At 44.5% G+C, this 19,214-nt stretch overlaps 1 protein-coding gene across 1 annotated transcript in view; it reads left to right on the top strand.

Annotated features, from left to right (window-relative positions):
• LOC124804987 (solute carrier family 2, facilitated glucose transporter member 1-like) overlaps positions 1 to 19,214 on the top strand; it is a 558,685-nt gene that overhangs the window by 36,035 nt on the left and 503,436 nt on the right. The window contains exon 2 of the mRNA XM_047265378.1: positions 10,061 to 10,256. Within this exon, the coding sequence (XP_047121334.1) occupies positions 10,074 to 10,256 (183 nt within the window). The 5' untranslated portion in view covers positions 10,061 to 10,073. The remainder of the gene's footprint in view (positions 1 to 10,060; positions 10,257 to 19,214) is intronic.

The following is a 19,214-nucleotide window of genomic DNA, read 5'->3' as shown; positions in this document are numbered from 1 at the left end:
GGAGCCATATCAGGTGAATAAGGCGGGTGTGGCAACAATTCATACCTTAGTTCGTGTAATTCTGCCATGTCCATTCTCACGCGTTGTCGATCCAGCGCCAAGAGTAGCGGCACCCATCTTGCAGATATTTTTTTTTCATTTCTAATTCTTCAGTTAAAATGTGATATACCCTTTCTGACGACATGTGGCAAGCCTGAGAAATTTCACGCACTTTAGTCGGCGATCCTCCATGACCATTTTGTGCGCTTTTGCTATGATTTCTGGAGTAGCGACGCATCTTGTCCGACCACTGCACAGATCATCATCTCAGTTCTCACGACAAAATTTAAATTCATTTGTCCACTTGGGAACAGTTGAATATGAAGGAGCAGAGTCCCCCAGTGTATTCTGGAAATCGATATGAATGTCCTTTGCTTTCATATCTTTCTTTACGAAGTACTTAATCACTGCTCGAATCTCGATTTTTTCCATCTTAGCAAATCACAACGTGGGAACAACAATAGCAACGTCACCGCCACACATCTCTTCCAAGAGCACTAACGTGGCATGTGATTACAGGCAACTGCCAGCCAGGGAGCCTCGTTAGCAGGAATACTCTCTCTTCCGTCCGCTGTAGTCGACTGACGTCGTGTGTTTCGATGTTTGTTTAGGTGTAGCGTCCTCATACTACGGCGCAGTTACCTCGCATCGGACGGACAGATAATAATTGTCTGAAAAAAAAAATTAAACTTTTCAGTCGAGGGAAGACTTCAACCAAGCACCTCTCGGTACGCAATCATTCACGCTAACCACGGGACCACGGCGCTTCTCAGCTAATACTATCCTTGATATTGCCTATCTTCCGCATGGACTACTCAGTTTGTATATTTTGCTTATTTTTTTCAGTTCCACACAACTTCTTCCTGTTTTCTCGATTGATCTGTGTTCAGTTTTTCAAGGCCTATCCACTGTGCCAACTTATAACTAAATCTTAGGAGGGTGCGATGGGGAGGTTCCTTTGTCAGTACCGTCGAAGGCAGCTATTAACAACGAAATACTAGTACAGGAGTTACATATTAAATAACTGGGCTGCAACTGGAATAATGATTACGATAGAGATGAAAAGCTCGGCAAATTTCAAGTAACCTGTTGAAAAGTAAACAAAGATATTCAACTAAAAAACTAAAAAAGATACACAAATTTTATAAAACCATGGCGATTCCATTAGTGTTGCATGTAAGGGAGAGTTCGACAAATAAAAGGAAAAGTGACGGAAAACTACAAGTAGTAATGCTGAGACTCTTGAGGAGACTGATCGGTTGCAAGTTGAATATACACATTGATGTAACCATTGGTTAAAAGACGGAATAATCCCATTTTGCAGCTTCGACATGCAAGAAGAGAGTCAATGAGGATCTGGAAGGCACTGACAGGCATGTGGAGAGATGCCGACTCCAGTGTCGTGAACAGATGCGCCAGGTCTTCCAACTGAGGATCCCTGGTGCAAACAACCCGATCAAGGTGGTCCCACAGACTCTCCACTGGGTTTTAATCCTTGGAGATTGGTGGCCAGGGGAGTACAGTAAACTCACCTCGGTGCCCAACGAACCACGCACGTATATTGAGAGCTGTGTGACACGTTGGAATATCCGCCTGTTAAATGCCACCGTGCCGAAGAAAACCAAACTGCATATAGGGTGGACATGTCCTCCAAGGATAGATGTATACTTATATTGATCAAAAGTGCCTTCCAGCGTGATGAGATTATCCAGAGAATGACACAATAAATATTCCTCAGACCATAACACTGCCGCCTCCAGCCTCGGCGCTTCCGACAATTGTTGCAGGGTGTTTGCTTTCAGACGTTTCACACCGTACACGCCACCTGCCATCTGTTCGATGGAGCATGAAACGTGATTCATCTGAAAAGGCCATCTGTCGCCACTCAGTGGACATCCAGTTGCGGTATAGCGTGCCAATTCCAGCCTTCATCGCCAATGAACAGCAAACAGCATGGGTGCATGAACCAAGCACCTGCTGCGGAGGCCCATACGTAGCAACGTTCGCCGAACGGTCGTTAGGAGACACTGGTGATAGCCCCATGGTTCACATGGGCGGTCAATTGCTCAACAACTGCGCGTCTATTCGTCCGTACACAAGTCCTCGGTCGTTGTTCACCCCTGTCATCTACGGCCCATGGTACACTACAGATGCCTCGCTGCCAGTTTTGGTTAGTGCCATTTTGCCATGCGCGGTATGTATTCAACCACGGCGGCACGAGAACAGTTTAAACAGCCGCTTCGGAAATGCTTCCACCCTTGGCCCGAAAGCCAATGATACGGGCCTTTTGGACGTCAGGTTAATCGCTACGTTTCGCATTACGACGACTGCACTGTTTGAAGCGTGCCCTCGACAAGCTTTATATATCCTCCACCTGCCATCTGTGAGTGGTTATTGCACCTTGATGTAGAACATAGGCGAGGTTTACATTAGTGCGAATGAACTGTGTACATCCTATTAATGAGGAAACAGCTGAATACAGGAGAAAGTGGAAACAGTGTGTAAATAGAATGAGAGATGAAAGACTACGGCGAACTGTAAGCCAAGTGGAAGGAAAGACAAGGAAACGATAAGTACAGACTTTGTGAAGACAGTACACTGAGGTGTCAAAAGTCATGGGATACTTCCTAATATCGTGTCGGACCTCCTCTTGCCCGGTGTAGTGGCATGGACTCAACAAGTCATTCCCTGCAGAAATAATGAGTCCCGCTGCCTCTACAGCCATCGTTAATTGCATGGACAGGGTTTTGCGTCCAAAATGACCTCTCCATCATGTCCCATAAATGTTCGATGGGATTCATGTCGGATGATCTGGGTGGCCAAATCACTCGCTCCAATTGTCCAGAACGTTCTTCAAACTAATCGCGAACAATTGTGGCCTGCTGACATTGCGCACTGTCATCCATAAAAATCCCATCGTTATTTGGGAACATGACGTCCATGAAAGGCTGCAAATTGTCTCAAAGTAGCCGAACGTAACCATTTACAGTCTACGATCGGTCAGTTGGACCGCACGACCCAATCCATTCCATGTGAACACAGCCCACACCATTATGGAGCCACCGCCAGCTTGCTCAGTGCCTTGTTGACATCTAGGGTCCATGGTTTCGTGGGGTGTGCGCCACATTCAAACTCTACCATCAGCCCTTACCAACGGAAATCGAGATTCATCTGACTAGGCTACGTTTTCCAGTCGTCTAGACTCCAACCGATATGGTCACGAGTTCAGAGAGGCTGCAGGCGATGTCGTGCTGTTAGCGATGGTACTCGCGTCGGTCGTCTGCTGCCGTAGCCCATTAACGCCAAATTTCACCACACTGCCCTAACGGATACGTTCGTCGTACGTCCCACATTGATTTCTGCGGTCATTTTCTTTCTGTTGCTCCCAACTAATAGGGGTTAAGAGATGGAGGGCTGGTAGCCCCCACAATGCTCCCAGTGCTGACTTCCAATCAGCTTGAGGGCTCCTAAAAGAGCCAGCGTATTGGTGAGCCCATGAGAAGGGGGAAAGCTTCAGGTGAAGACAGGCTAGGATGGCTAGGCCCATGTACTGTGCGTCACTCACCCACAAACTGCAACCCAAGGAAGAAGCCTCACAGCAGCGGCCCGGTCGCGAGAAGACTGTACTCCAAGAAACAAAGTCCGCTCCCAGCCGATACACCACAATTTAGCTACCGTAAGAGAGTCATAGTTCTTTTTAGCACTGACAACTCTATGCAAACCCAGCTGCTCTTGGTCGTTAAGTGAAGGCCGTCGGCTACTGTGTTGCCCGTGGTGAGAGGTAATGCCTGAAATTTGGTGTTCTCGACACATTCTTGATACTGTACATCTCGGAATATTAAAGTCCCTAATGAGTTCCGAAATGGAATGTCCCATGCGTCGCCGGCCAGAGTGGCCGAGAGGTTCTAGGCGCTACAGTCTGGAACTGTGCGACTGCTACGGTCGCAGGTTCGAATCCTGCCTCGGGCGTGGATGTGTGTGATGTCCTTAGGTTAGTTAGGTTTAAGTAGTTCTAAGTTCTAGAGGACTGATGACCTCAGCAGTTAAATCCCATAGTGCTCAGAGCCATTTGCCCCTTGCGTCTAGCTCCAACTATTATTCCGCGTTCAGTCTGTAAATTTCCGTCGTGCGTCCATAATCACGTCGGACTCTTTTTCACATAATTTCCTTGAGTACAAATAACAGCTTCACCAAAGCACTTCCCTTTTCTACCTTGAGTACGCGATATATGTATATGTGTGTGTCGTTATCCAATGGTTTTTTTTTACCTGAGTGCATAACATTACCGGTTATTACAGCGTGGGCAAATCCTCGATAAACTCTTTCGAAAGAAATTTAAAGTTTCACCGTGAGCGTGCACTAATGGGAAGGATTCCGACTATGTTTCGTCACATGAAAGATAGGAATAGTTATACTAGAGGGAATCGAAGCAATGTAATTGCGATTGTGAAGTAAAATTGTAGTCATGCGAGTCAGTGACGGTCGCCAGCCTAATTAGCAGCCGGCCGCTGTGCCGATCGGTTCTAGGTGCTTCAGTCCGGAACCACGCGGCTGCTACGGTCGCAGGTGCGAATCCTGCCTCCGGCATGGATGTGTGTGATGTCCTTAGGTTAGTTAGGTTTACGTAGTTCTAAGTCTAGGGGACTGATGAACTCAAATGTTAAGCCCCATAACGCTTAGAGCCATTTGAACCTAATTAGCAAACCAATTCCAAGGAAACTACCAGCTGTACGTGGCGTTACTTGAAATCCGTTTTCTCAATTGGACACGAAACAACCCAATGTAGCAAGTATTGGTATGATAACTAGTCGTGAGCAACACACATAAAAACTGAAAATGTCTTAGAAAAAATTCTCTCTCACTAATGTACGCTGTCTGTTTCAAAGCAAGACAGATAATGTTCTTTACATAGTACCACTTAATTAGGGAGCAGCACAGCTAATTTAGCCATGAGTTAGCTTTAACACTTTACTTTTGAAAGACAGTAATATAGGAATGGTCATTAAACTGTTATGCTAACGTATATGAGAACTATATGTTTTCATCTGCAGAACATACTTCTTTATGTTATGTAGAGCTGTTATGTTACTCTTAGTACTGAGCAAAAATTTTGGAAAGAAAGAAAATTAAATATTGTAAGTACGCCTTTTTATTTGCACTCGTTCTGCTGAAATACTTTAACTATTCATTTTACTGGTCACATGAAGCATTTCATACAAAACAGTAACGGAACACTTTTAAAACAGCTTCGATTCTGACGTTCAGTAATTCGGACGCTTGGAATTACTGTATCGCTAGGAAGAGGAACGGATCGAGCTAAATGACTGAGGAATCTAGACAGAGTAGATTTTAGATCATTTAGTATTTTCACATTAAGCAAATCACTGGTAGAGGCAAATAAACGCAATACTAGACTTAACTTGTCCTGTAGGTGGTGGCTGTCGCGTTCTTCTGTAGCACCAATATGAAGTCGTCCGGCGAAATTATTGCCCTTAATGTAAAAATGCTCTATAAATTATCTTCTTGGCGCCGGAATTTTATGATTCATGGCACACCAATAATTTCCACGAGCTAATACATATAGATCCACATCCGAGGCCTAATTTATCCAATCTTGCTACAAATCCAGCCTCATTCGGCACACAGAATGTTAACTGTTTGGATGCTGACCACTGCATGTGCCGCAAAGACTTCTTGCGGTCCTTTGCGCCAAACCACTTTTTGCATTCCCGTGTACAGTTTTTTCGTGGGGGAAGGACTTCGCTGCAGGTTTTACATACAGTACTGTCCTACGTGTCCTATGCATAAACCTGTTTTACTCACACTACCTTAACATTGTAAAAGGGCATAGTTTCGAAAATTATATTCACAAACTAATTCTTGTAAAAAACGGAAAATAAGAACAATTACTTTCATATATGTTGAACCAAAGAATATAGTAACACAGGTATCAAATTATACGTAGGAAAACACAGAAGTTGCAGGAAGCAAATAGAATCGATCTGGACTATAAGTATTACAACGAAGTAAGCAGACGCCTAATAGTAGTATCTAAGATTACGATAACGAAATAAGAGCTAATAACACATTCCACCCCCGTCCCAACGTAAATTATTTCTTTTTTTGCTTTTTCATTTAATTCTGTAATTTCAGCTGATTGTCATATTATTATTTATGGTATATTTCAGGATTCCTATCGTTCCTCTCTATTCCCCTAAATTGTGTATCCTGCTTAGCGCCGGCATTAAGTCGTTTCTTGGAGTCAATATCTCTACCGTAACTATAGAATGCTCTTTACGTTTGGTTACAGTTAGCACTGAGACAGAGAGAAGCTGTCAATGCACGAGCTATCTTTTCCCTGTTTGTTCTATAGCAGCTTTAGTTGTTGTATTCGGTCATCTCAGTCATCAACTTATAGTTTCGTGTCTCTTTATAAACTACAAACAGACTAAAATAATCTATCAGTATATTCAAAAATGATGTGGAGAACAAATAAGGAAAGTATCCATTAACAACTTATGTGAATGTCTTGCCCTTGTATTAGCCCTTTGACACTTTACAGAAAGTATTGCAAAGCGAAATACTGTACGCTGTCCCGCCCGTACAACGTGAACATTACTGGGACCGTCAGAATCCCTTTATGCTTGATGTCTGTACCGACGGCAATGGCCTCTTCCAGCAGGATAACTGACGGTGTCACAAGAGCGGAATAGTGCTACAGTGATCTGACGATCATGATATTGAACTTAAAGTTGATTCTGGGCCACCAAATTCGATTTATCTTCACCCACAGGAACATGTGTGCATGTACAGACAAAGTAATGATTACAATTTCAGAAAAATTTGATTATTTATTCAAGAGAAAGAGCTCCACATATTGAGCAAGTCAATAAGGCTTTGGTCCATCTCTGGTCCTTGTGCAAACAGTTATTCGGCTTGGCATTGATTGAGTTGTTAGATGTCGTCCTGATGGATCGTGCCAAACTTCGTCCAATTGGAGCGTTAGATCCTCAAAATCCCGAGCTGGTTGGAAGGCCTTGCCCATAATGTTATGTCCTAACCAGTAATGCCACCCGAGCACGCTGCCAAAAGGTTGGCAGCATCAAAGTCCGGACGCCGTCCGTATAAGCAGCGCCAGCGATACAGGAAATCGCCGCAAGTCTGCGCGCGCCACCGCTGGCTTCTGGCTTCTTAAGCGCTGGAGTCGCGAGCGCTAGGACAGTTCTGTATTCGCCGCTCAGTTGTATACTCGCCACCGAATTGAGTACTTACTAGTCAGTTGTGTGTTCATCGCAGCAGAGTTGTTGTTTGTCGTCAGCCGACGCTGACCTAGCCGCTCCGACTCGAACTAGACAGATCTCTGTAGACACGGAGTTCACTATTGTGTTACTGTATCTTCATTAATAAAAGATAAGTACCGACTTTTATTTAATATGAGTGTTTGGGCTTTCATCTTTCTGTTCACTGTTCCAGCGGACCGGTCGGCCCGCTATTAAAAGTGTGGCGGTGACTTCGTAAGCCATTTCTACAGCCAAGTGTTTGTCGCTACGAACACCGCCACAAAACATAATATTCCAAATGTTCCCATTTGTGGGGATAGCCGGGGACGTTGCTGGCCGAAGTAGGTTTTGTCAAGCACAAAGACAAGCAGTGTGCGTGCAGGAATGACCTTGCTGAAATGTATGCCCATGATGGCTTGCCATGAAGGGCAACAAAGTGGAGTGTAGAATGTCGTCGACGTACCGTTGTGCTGTAAGGACGCCGCGGATGACAATCAAAGGGGTTCCGCTATGAAAAAAAAATGACGCATCAGATCATGACTAATGGTTGTCGGGCCACACGGCGGTCGACAGTCAGGTTGGTATCCCTCCAACTGGTCGTCGGGCCTGAGTTCGAAACGGGTCTCCATCACCGAAGACAATTCTACTCAAATCAATGAGATTCCAGGCCGAAGACGTGTCTGCTGACGCCCAGAATAGCGGTAGAATACCAACCTGACTGCCCCTGCCATTCAGCCCGACGTGACACAGTCACGTCGATTAAATATTTGAGGGTAACATTGCAGAGCGATATGAAATGGGACAAGCATGTAATGGCAGTTGTGGGAAAGGGGGATAGTCGTCTTCGGTTCATTGGTAGAATTTTGGGAAGATGTGGTTGATCTGTAAAGGAGACCGCTTATAAAACACTAATACGACCTATTCTTGAGTACTGCTCGAGCGTTTGGGATCCCTATCAGGTCGGATTGAGGGAGGACACAGAAGCAATTCAGAGGCGGGCTGCTAGATTTGTTACTGGTAGGTTTGATCATCACGCGAGTGTTACGGAAATGCTTCAGGAACTTGGGTGGGAGTCTCTGCAGGAAAGGAGGCGTTCTTTTCGTGAATCGGTACTGAGGAAATTTAGAGAACCAGCACTTGAGGCTGACTGCAGTACAATTTTACTGCCGCCAACTTATATTTCGCGGAAAGACCACAAAGATGAGATAAGAGAGACTAGGGCTCGTACAGAGGCATATAGGCAGTCATTTTTCCCTCGTTCTGTTTGGGAGTGGAACAGGGAGAGAAGATGCTAGTTGTGGTACGAGATACCCTCCGCCACGCACCGTATGGTGAATTGCGGAGAATGTATGTAGATGTAGTTGTAGACCAGGATTGCTGTTCTGGGGTGTCATTTCTTTTCGTAACAGGGCCCCTTCGGTTGTTCTTCGCTGCACCCTTACAGAACAACGGAACATCGACAATGTACCGGGTGATCAAAATGTCAGTATAAATTTGAAAACTGAATAAATCACGGAATAATGTAGATAGAGAGGTACAAATTGACACACATGCTTGGACTGACATGGGGTTTTATTAGAACCAAAAAAATACAAAGGTTGAAAAAATGTCCGACAGATGGCGCTTCATATGATCAGAATAGCAATAGTTAGCATAACAAAGTAAGACAAAGCAAAGATGATGTTCTTTACAGGAAATGCTCAATATGTCCACCATCATTCCTCAACAACAACTGTAGTCGAGGAATAATGTTGTGAACAACACTGTAAAGCATGTCCGGAATTATGGTAAGGCATTGGCGTCGGATGTTGTCTTTCAGCATCCCTGGAGATGTCGGTAGATCACGATACGCTTGCGACTTCAGGTAACCCCAAAGTCAATAATGGCACGGACTGAGGTCTGGGGACCTGGGAGGCCAAGCATGACGAATGTGGCGGCTGAGCAAGAGACCTTTCACGCGTCTAGCAATATGTCATTCCAAGCATGTGTGTCAATTTTTACCTCTCTATCTACATTATTCCGTGGTTTATTAAGTTTTCAAATTGATTCTGACTTTTTGATCACCCGGTACTTCACCCACTTTGTTACCCTCCATGGCAAGCCATCCCGGATTTAGATTTCGACAAGATGATGCTCGCCCCCACACAGCGAGTGTTACTACTGGTTGTCTTTATGCTTGGCAAACTTTACCTTTGACAACAAAGTCGCCGGGTCTCTCCCCATTTGAGATCGTTTGGTGTATTAAGGGCAGGGCCCTCCAACAGTTTCGGGATTTTCACGATCTAACGTGCCAATCGGAGAGAATTTGCGAAGATGTCCCTCAGGAGGAAATCCAAGTCTGTCAGTCAATACCAATCCGAATAAATGCATGTGTACGGACAATAGGTGGACCAACACGTCGTTGACTTCCGCAATTTGTGAAGCCCTTTTACTTAAATTAATCATGCAGTTTTCTGAAACTGTAATGATATGTTTGTCTGTACACTTAGATCACATCTACTGATTTCCGTCCCATTCGGATGCATTCTTCGTGATGCGTCTTTTTGCGTTTCTGTGTGTATGTGTGTGTGTGTTGTGTGTATTAAGGACTTGTAGACTGCATGCCATGCAGATTCACTGCTGTATTGCGTTCGAAGATAGATCAAGTGCTATTGAGCAGGTGGCTGTAATGTTTTGGCTCATCAGTGTGTACTGACAGAGAGCTTGTGTGGTACAGCTGCCTTGCATTGTGGTGTTCGCAGCGCAGGGGGCGGCATGTCCCGCGAGGGCTCCCCGGACGAGGGCGAGGGCTACCACGCCGAGTCGCACCCCCTGCGGCCTCAGGCGGCGGCCATGCTGCAGGTGCCGGGCCGGCTCTCCATATCGTCCAGCGTCAGCGACCTCGCGGCGCCCATCTACGTCCGCCAGGACTCCACAGTGGTGCGCCGTCCGCAGCCGGTGAGTACTACACTGCCCGATAAAAAAAAGTGAAGCTCCCAGAAGACACGGTAGGATCTCTTACAGGAGCACATCCTTGGCGGGATACAGGGTGTAAGGGGTAAAAGTGCAGATACACTGAAGAGATTGTGTAGGGCCCCCGCGAGCACGAAGAAGTGTCGCAACACGACGTGGCATGGACTCGACTAATGTCTGAAGTAGTGATGGAGGGAACTGATATCATGAATCCTGCAGGGCTATCCATAAATCCGTAAGAATACTACGGGGTAGAGATCTCTTTCGAGCAGCATGTTGCAAGGCATCCCATATATGCTTAATAATGTTCATGTATGGGGAGTTTGGTGGCCAGCGGAAGTTTTTAAGCTCCGAGGAGTGTTCCTATAGCCACTCTGCAGCAATTCTGGACGTATGGGGTGTCGCATTGTCCTGCTAGAAGTGTCCAAGTCCGTCGGAATGCACAATGGACATGAAGGGATGCAGGTGATCAGACAGGATGCTTACGTATGTGTCACCTGACAGAGTCGTATCTAGACGTATAATGGTACCATATCTCTACAACTGCACACCCCCCAGATCATCACAGAGCCTCCACCAATTTGAACAGTCCCCTGCTCACATGGTGGCTCCATGGATTCATGAGGTCCTCACCTTACCCGTACACGTCAGTCCGCCCGGTACAATTTGAAACGAGACTCGTCCGACCAGGCACCATGTTTCCAGTCATCAATAGTCGAATGTCGGTGTTGACGTACCCAGAGGGGCGTCAAGCTTTTGTCGTGCAGTCAGTAAGGTACACGAGTGGGCCTTCGTGTCCGAAAGCCCATATCGAAGATGTTTCGTTGAATGGTTAGCACGCTGACATTTCTTGATGGCCCAGCATTGAAATCTGCAGCAATTTGCGTAAGGTTTGCTCATCTGTCACGTTGAACGATTCTCTTCAGACATCGTTGGTCCCATTCTTGCAGAATGTTTTTCCGGCCGCAACGATGTCAGAGATTTGATGTTTTACCGGATTCCTAATATTCACGGTACACTCGTGAATTGGCCGTACGAGAAAATCCCCACTTCATCGCTACCTCGGAGATGCTGTGTCCCATCGCTCGTGCGCCGACTATAACACCAAGTTGAAACTCTCTTAAATCTTGATAACCTGCCATTGTAGCAGCAGTAACCGATCCAACAACTGCGCCAGACACTTGTTGTCTTATACAGGCGTTGCCGAACGCAGCGCCGTATTTTGCTTGTTTACATATCTCTGTATTGAATACGCACGCCTGTACCAGTTTCTTTGGCGCTTCAGTGTATTTTTATACTTGGTACCTTAATATGTACTCACATCAGTGGATTGGTTGTTTTTTCTCTGCGTCGAACAGTCTGCCCCAAAAACGCCACAAACTTTACGATCTGATGTTCTTGATATGTCCATACCTGAGCTGCGAAGTTAACGACGAGTGCCAGTATAAACCAACCTAGGCATAAGTGGCTTACTCTTGCCACACGTACTTGGAGGTACTAACAAAACTAAGCTCCGTCCGAATAGGTCTCTGAAGACCCAACGGTACCGATCGACCGCCAAGTAATCCTCAGCTGACAGACGTAGCTGGATGCGGATATGGAAAGGCGTGTGGTCAACAGATCAGTCTCCCAGTCGTTGTTATTTTCGTCACCAGAGCCGCTAGTTCTCAATCAAGTAGCTCCTCAATTCACCTCACAAGTGCTGAGTGCACCGCGCTTGCCAACAGCGCTTAGCAGATCCGGATAGTCATCCATCTAAGTGCTACCCAGACCCAACAGCGTATGACTTCGGTGACCTGCCGGGAACTGGTGTTACCACTGCAGCAAGACCGCTGGCGCTTCGAGGTAGTAACGAACCTAAAAACATACGATTTGCAACACCTATAATTATTAGTCAGTGAATGCTCCAAATACTGATGTAATGTTGTTCAACAGCGTCCTCAGTCACCAACAGAAATATCTGCACTTGTAACCGTTACACCCTGTATGAATGATACGATTTGCAGTTCTCAGTGACAAGTAGAATGGCCTCCAGCGAGCATTAGTGTTGTTCGTGTTTAGTGTCGCTACCGGGCCTAGAAGAGTATATAAGAGGCGTGAACAAGGTCAGATGTTGAATGATCGCTGTGAAGGATAATGAGATGCCACGTCCTCGAATGAGACAGTGTTATCAGCGCCCGAAAGTGTCTGGAAGGGATCCTATTGTCTGATCATGCCATATCTAGATTTGTGGGGCATTCGGATGTGACTGAGGACTGATGTTGAACTGCATGGGAAAGTGAGGGCAGGCACACTGGTCATCAAGATTCCAGTCGACCACGTCTGACCATCACAAGGGAGGATCATCGTATTGAGCACAAATGTTCATTGTAACATCTTCACATCTGCGTTCTCCATCCGAGAACAAGTAATGGACTCCCTGCAACATTGTCTGTATCATCTCACACCACATGTCGCAGCCAGACTGGGGAATGACAGTCCCAAAGGTAGGCTGTCGTTAACATGACAATATAAACTCTATACATTCCTGACATGGTGACAGAATGGGGGCGATCTGCAGTGTATTAAACGCAGAAGAAAAACTCCAAAAAGCCGAGATCGCTAGTAAAGCATTTAATTCTATTGCCGATCTCGGTAAGATCACGTTACTATCTTCGGATTGGCAATGGCAGAACCAATCTGGAATGGTAATAGATTTACAAGTTAAGTGTAACAATGTACAAAATGAATTGTCCATACACTTGGAAAAGTAACGTACCTTATACTCTACAAATTCACATAATCTCCTTCATCTGTGCTTTGTATCACGTCACGTCACGAATGTGCTTGTGAAGATCGTGAAAATGACAGGATATCGGCATGTCAGATTTAAAAGAAACAACCTGTGAACCGAATACAAGTGCTCATGCCCAAACAACATTTGACTACAGACTGAGATGAAGAGTAAACACATCAGCTACTCCTTAAGCCCACCAGGTGGCATTGTGGTAGTACATTTCGCAATCGTTTTGTGTAAATCAAAGGCATGAATATACAATACTAAGTAATTGCTGATATGCTAATTGAAAAAAAGAGCTTTTACAAAACCATATTTTATATGCAAAGCATAATCCAAATCAGAAACTATAGTGATATTAAAACAACAAGTTTTAGGGAATTCTTAAAAGACTTCATTCTATTAATACGTAAAACTTGTTTATATAATCAGTGAATGATGTAATCCAGTAAGTAATCAAACCAAACATTCTTCAAACCCTATAACATTCATCGATAAAACAATGGAGTATGATGTTTAGACACATCGTAATCGAACATAAACTGTTGCATTTGCAGTGGTGTCGTGACAGAGAAGCATGAACTGCTGACGTGTGGTGTCGCATGGTGTTCAGTGATGAATAGCCGTTCTGCACTCTCCCGGATGATCTTCGTCAGTGTCTGTGGCGGCGAGCTGGGGAAAGGTCCGATTCTTCCAATGGTTAGGAGCGTCAGAACGGTGTTACTTCTGGTGCCATGACATGGAGAGACTTCGTGTATGATTTCTCGTCACGGCTTGTAGTGATTGAGGAAGCCCTGACGGCACAGCTGCAAGCCACGAACATCCTGCTTCCTCGTGAGTTACATCTCATGTGACTGTGTTGTGGTGCCATTTTTCAACAAGACAAGGCTCGTACATACGTGAGACATGTCTCTATGACAAGTCTGCGTGACGCCGAGGCACTTGGTGGCCAGCAAGATCCCCAAATCTGTCCTACTCGGACGTCAACTTCATCCCAGTGCCACTACCTAGGATGTCAAGCGCCAGTTTCAACAGTTGTGGGCCAGTGTGACGTAGCAGGTGATACCAAGGTTTTATGACTGCCTTCTCAACCGTATTAGTGTACGCAAAGCGACTATATGGGGCGCAACGTCATACTTATAGGTGGGTTCATACAGACAATTTCTTCGTAAGTTTGACTCGATTTTGTACTCACTGAAATAAACATCTCATAGCCTCTCAACCCGTGAAGTTTCATTTCGTTTCCTGCTCCCCTTCTGGGAGGTTTAATTTTTTGTCAGGCCGTGTATATTCGCCATGTTTTACGTTCGTTAATGCTTGGGACATTTAAATGGCGACCCTATAATGCACCAAGCACTTTTTGTCACGAAAGCTGTCGTTTTATTCGGGTCGAAACAATTTTTCTGCTCCCAGATTTCTATTTTTATAGTTTCGCGTTAGTATCAGTGCCATTTTTATTGCAGAGTCGCGGAGTTGAAGTTGTTGACAAGAGGAACTTTCTCATCTCATTTTCCGTCAGCTATTCGTTCCCCTCTAAAATACCGGCCGCTTCCATGGTCGTAAAATTTACTGCCGCGACTGGCCTCCAGTAGTGGGTTATAGGCCAGTCGCGGGCACGCTGCAAAGTAAAATAATAATATTTCCTTCTGTGGCATCAATAGACACGATGCTACGGCGTGGGTGCAAGTACTTAAGATGGCACTACGACCGACACCGACGATAGCGCCCTCTAGCAGGTGCTGTCCAGATCTACGAGCTCCGCTGCAGATTCTCCGCCCATTTGATCAAGAGCAGACGGCCGGGACACTTCGCTTGCTATTGAGACTATGTACTACTTACGACGCGTCTAAGGCTTCGCACCTCAGTGCAAAGTTATGTATTCAGTTAATATTGTGACATAGTAAAACCATTTCTAAGAGCAATGCCGAAGGATATTCACCTTTTCCTGCTCCTACTCACTTCCTACATTCGGCCTACCCTTCAGTTTACAGGAGCAGACCCACGCGCCGCCTTCCAGGCGGGATACAAAACCTTCTACTACCCCACACGATCGCAAACTCTGAACACAGTGCTTTCATGAACAATGCTCAAAAACGTCTCTCAGCATCATGGAAGAAGTCGACCCACATAGATATATGAACAAGATGAATAATAAAAGTTTCTTACTAATTTTTCTATTGATATATTAAAAAACTAGTAATTAACTGCCTGTATTCCAGTTACAAGTTACAGCAGCAGCAGAATTAATTAAGTAAAAAGTAGCTGAGGCAGTTAAGTCTATCGAATAAAATTGTGCTGGTCATAATTCTATGTGGTCGGGAAGTCCACCACTTATGTGTGATGCCTTCGTAGCACTGAGTTCGACGAGACGACGACAGGTGAAACCCTAGCTGGTCTGATATAATTCCCCATTTATTACTCCGAAAGAAAGTTTGTATTGTGGCAGCCTCATTAAATCAGAATGATCCAGAAGAGTGATAACTCACGGGTTCAAATGTCTTTTATTGTCTTACTGCTCCCGACATAAAGGAGTCACTGCGCTGCCCCTCCGATAAACGTCCTGATGGGCGTTCTTACACCCTAATTTGCTAAATCAATAATTTTAACCCTCGGAGATTCATCATAGTATAAAAATGCAATAGTTATTTTCTTTATCTGAAATACGTCACTGCAGTGTCATCCCGTGATAACTCTATTTGTATAAGAACTTACATGTTATAAAAAAGATTCTGTCTGAATTAACCTCCTAGATTTTCCTATCCTGACAGGCTTATTGTCTCTGCCTAAAATACTCTTCCTTTCTTTGAACTTTTTCGATGTTTTCTGTCAATACTATCTAGCAATTATCTCTTATCTCGCGGCAGTATCCCAGAAGAGGATGGGCAAGCGTAATTTAGGCAGTCTCTTTAGTAGATTTGTTGTTTTTCTTAACTGTTCCGCCAATAAAACGGAATCTTTGGTTCGCCTCCCCGACGATATTGGCTTTGTTATAGGTTCCTATTTATCTTGTTTGCACTCTAGGTATTTAGTTACATCGAAAACCGTTACATACGTGCCTGACTTTCATGGATTGTTTTAATACTCACGCAGAGGAACTCACTTTTTATTGTTTAGACTCAATTGTTACGTTTCGCGCCATACAAATTTGTCTGAATCGTTCTGCAATTCGTTTTGACCTTCTCATGGTTTTACTAGGCGGCAAACGACGGATATTCTCTAAGCACTCTACGAAGAGTTCTCCGATTGTCGTCTAAATCGTTTATGTAGGTTGAGAATTGCAGAGGGCATGTAACACTTCCCTGAGGGCCCCATATATCACTTTTGTTTCTGTCAGTTACCACGAACCGGGAACTTCCTGGCGGTAAATCAGGAATCCAATCGCACAATCGAGATGATGTCCCACAGGCAAGCAATTTTGTTAGTAGCAGCGTACCAAGAACTGTGTCACAAACCTTTTGGAAATCTAGGGAGATTGAACCAATCTGATGTCCCCTGTCGATGTTATACGTTACTTCGAGTACGGAGTCATCTTCATGTCCCCTTTCGGTGGTACACATTACTTCATGTAAGTAACGAGCTAGTTGTGTTTACAACGAACGCTATTTTCTGAATCCGTGATGTTTGTGTGTCAATAAATTCCAGAATGAGAATTTCGCTCTACAGTGGAGTGTGCGCTGATATGAAACTTCCTGGCAGATTAAAACTGTGTGCTGGACCGAGACTCGAACTTTCCTGCGAAAGGCAAAGGTCCCGAGTTCGAGTCTCGGTCCGGCACACAGTTTTAATCTACCAGGAAGTGTCAATAAATTGTTTAGTTCGAGGCATTTCATAATGTTCGAATACAGTATATGTTTCAATAACATACTAACAGTCGATGTCAATGATACGGGTCTAAAATTCGGAGGATTATTTCTATTTCCTTTCTTGTATATTGCTGTGACCTGTGCATATTTCCAGACTTTAATTACGATGCTCCTGTACTAACAGACTGTCAGTGAACTCATTATGATTCCAGTACCTTAATGACTCATTGTCTGCTGGATCCATATCGAAACAGTAATCATCGTTTAATTCTTCTCTGGTATACTGCCAATGTGAAAGCGCCCTGATGTCCTCCTGGCGGCGGTAATAACTCATTTCATGGCGGTCCATTAGCTTATTGCTTGAAAACAAAGCCGACCAGCAGCTCCTGCCATCAATTAACTAGGAGCTTTTTCTCTGCACTTCCAGTGCGTTATAGTGCACTTTCCGACTGCGGAGCGAATTCGTACAGCACAGTCATCTTTTTGCTCAGCTTTTGTCCCGCAAAGTAGCGGAGCCTGCCTCTTCGGCTCTGTCTGCATTTGGCGCGAACTTGTGCTTTGCCAAAAAAGAGACCCGCTGTCTTGAGATGTATATGGAGGTTATCTAGCCAGCGTTGCCTCGGAATCCAAAAAGGTCCTTTACGATCGACTTCAAACGAAAATCGACTTTTGCTATTGTTTCTTGGTCTGCACAAACTACGTGTCTACACCACCATAGACTGCTTTACTTCATCTTCTCAACAATAGATGCCACTCCGCACCACCTCCGAATTTCGCCATTGGTCACATAACCATAAAGTATCAATGTTCCAATGTGTGTGAAATCTTATGGGACTTAACTGCTAAGGTCATCAGTCCCTAAGCTTACACACTACTTAACCGAAATTATCCTAAGGACAAACACACACACCTATGCCCGAGAGAGGACTCGAACCTCCGCCGGGACCAACCGCATAGTCCATGACTGCAGCGCCTGAGACCGCTCGGCTAATCCCGCGCGGCATAAAGTATCACATCATACGGTGCGTGTCAGTGGTTGTGTCAGACTCTAATAGTACTTTGGTCTTGGAGAGGATGAAATGCCAGAGAGGGGAGTGGAAATTCTGTTAACTGTGTTCGCGATTGAATCAAACCATAAGAAAATACGTTTTTCATCCGAATCTGTAAAGAAGTAGCACCTGTTACTGTCGGTAATAATTTGTCTACCTTCAGAAAAGTATCCAACCGACCGAGGTCGTTAATGAAGTGTCACACAAGGGAAGTGTCACACAAGTAACGCCGGCCTTTGTTGATATTATGATTCAGCGCCTAAACAATGGAGCTTTAGTTTGACAGTTCCAGGTCTTCCGCCCTTCTAAGAAACAGCGTATTACAAAGGTTATACTCTCAAACGGGAACACTGCCAACGATAGCACTCACTACTTGCAATATACTCCGTTGTCTGTATAAGTCAAAATGTGGAGATTAATTGTTTAGTTTGCTTACCACGGAATATATTACAAGAGCTGTTTCGGGATTGAATATGGCTGGTAAAAGATTTTTTAAAACCACTGGAATACTTGTTTGTACCAAACTGCTCCATACTTGGTTCTGCGCTTTTTTCTTTTACTTTTTGTATTCGAGGAATTATATGCAGGTGCAGAGTACACTGTTGGACAGCAGTCATTCCAATGATGTACGACCGTGTGGTACAATACGACGAAATGTATCGTAATGTACAGCAATAAACCTTCGGGATTCGTTTTACAAGCAGGTAAGACTGCAAGTTCTAAAATGAATAACTTGATCCGAACATGCTTCACAGGGGAAAAATATGTCTGAAACAAAAATTACGAACACGCAAATATTCATGGTTATAGGAAAGGTTATTGGAATGAATATGAACCCAAAATCTGCCAAAATTATGGTAATTAGTAGCATATAGCTTAAGTGTAATAACAAATTAGTCTTACATTTATGGAAGCCAGCAAAAGAAAAAAACTCCAAAGAACTCGAATGTATTTTCATCTGTCTTACATGAAAAAAAAGACTGAAATTCTACCAAAGATACATAAGTTATTCTCTGCTGAGTGAACCGATACTAAATTCATCTTTTGCATACTGCCCAACAAACAACTCAGTTGGCTGTAAAGTTGTGGCTGGATATTGATTTCGGTAATGGAGTAATGCACGAAGTGTGCATGATTCCCGAAAGTAAGCCTTATAGTTGGATCGGAAGAATTTTGGGGAAGGCGGTTTCTAAAGGACAGTGCCGATCGGAATTACGGTTCCAGATGTCGGCAAGGCACTGTGTAACAATGTACCAGCTTCTCGACAGTGACAGATGTATTTTTAATGGTTCGACTACCGTGGATAAAACGAAAT

This window comes from Schistocerca piceifrons, chromosome 7 (genome assembly GCF_021461385.2).
Source record: "Schistocerca piceifrons isolate TAMUIC-IGC-003096 chromosome 7, iqSchPice1.1, whole genome shotgun sequence".
NCBI lineage: Eukaryota > Metazoa > Arthropoda > Insecta > Orthoptera > Acrididae > Schistocerca > Schistocerca piceifrons.
The sequence above is the reverse complement of the archived record's forward strand: the minus strand, read 5'-3'. Positions and strand labels throughout refer to the sequence as shown.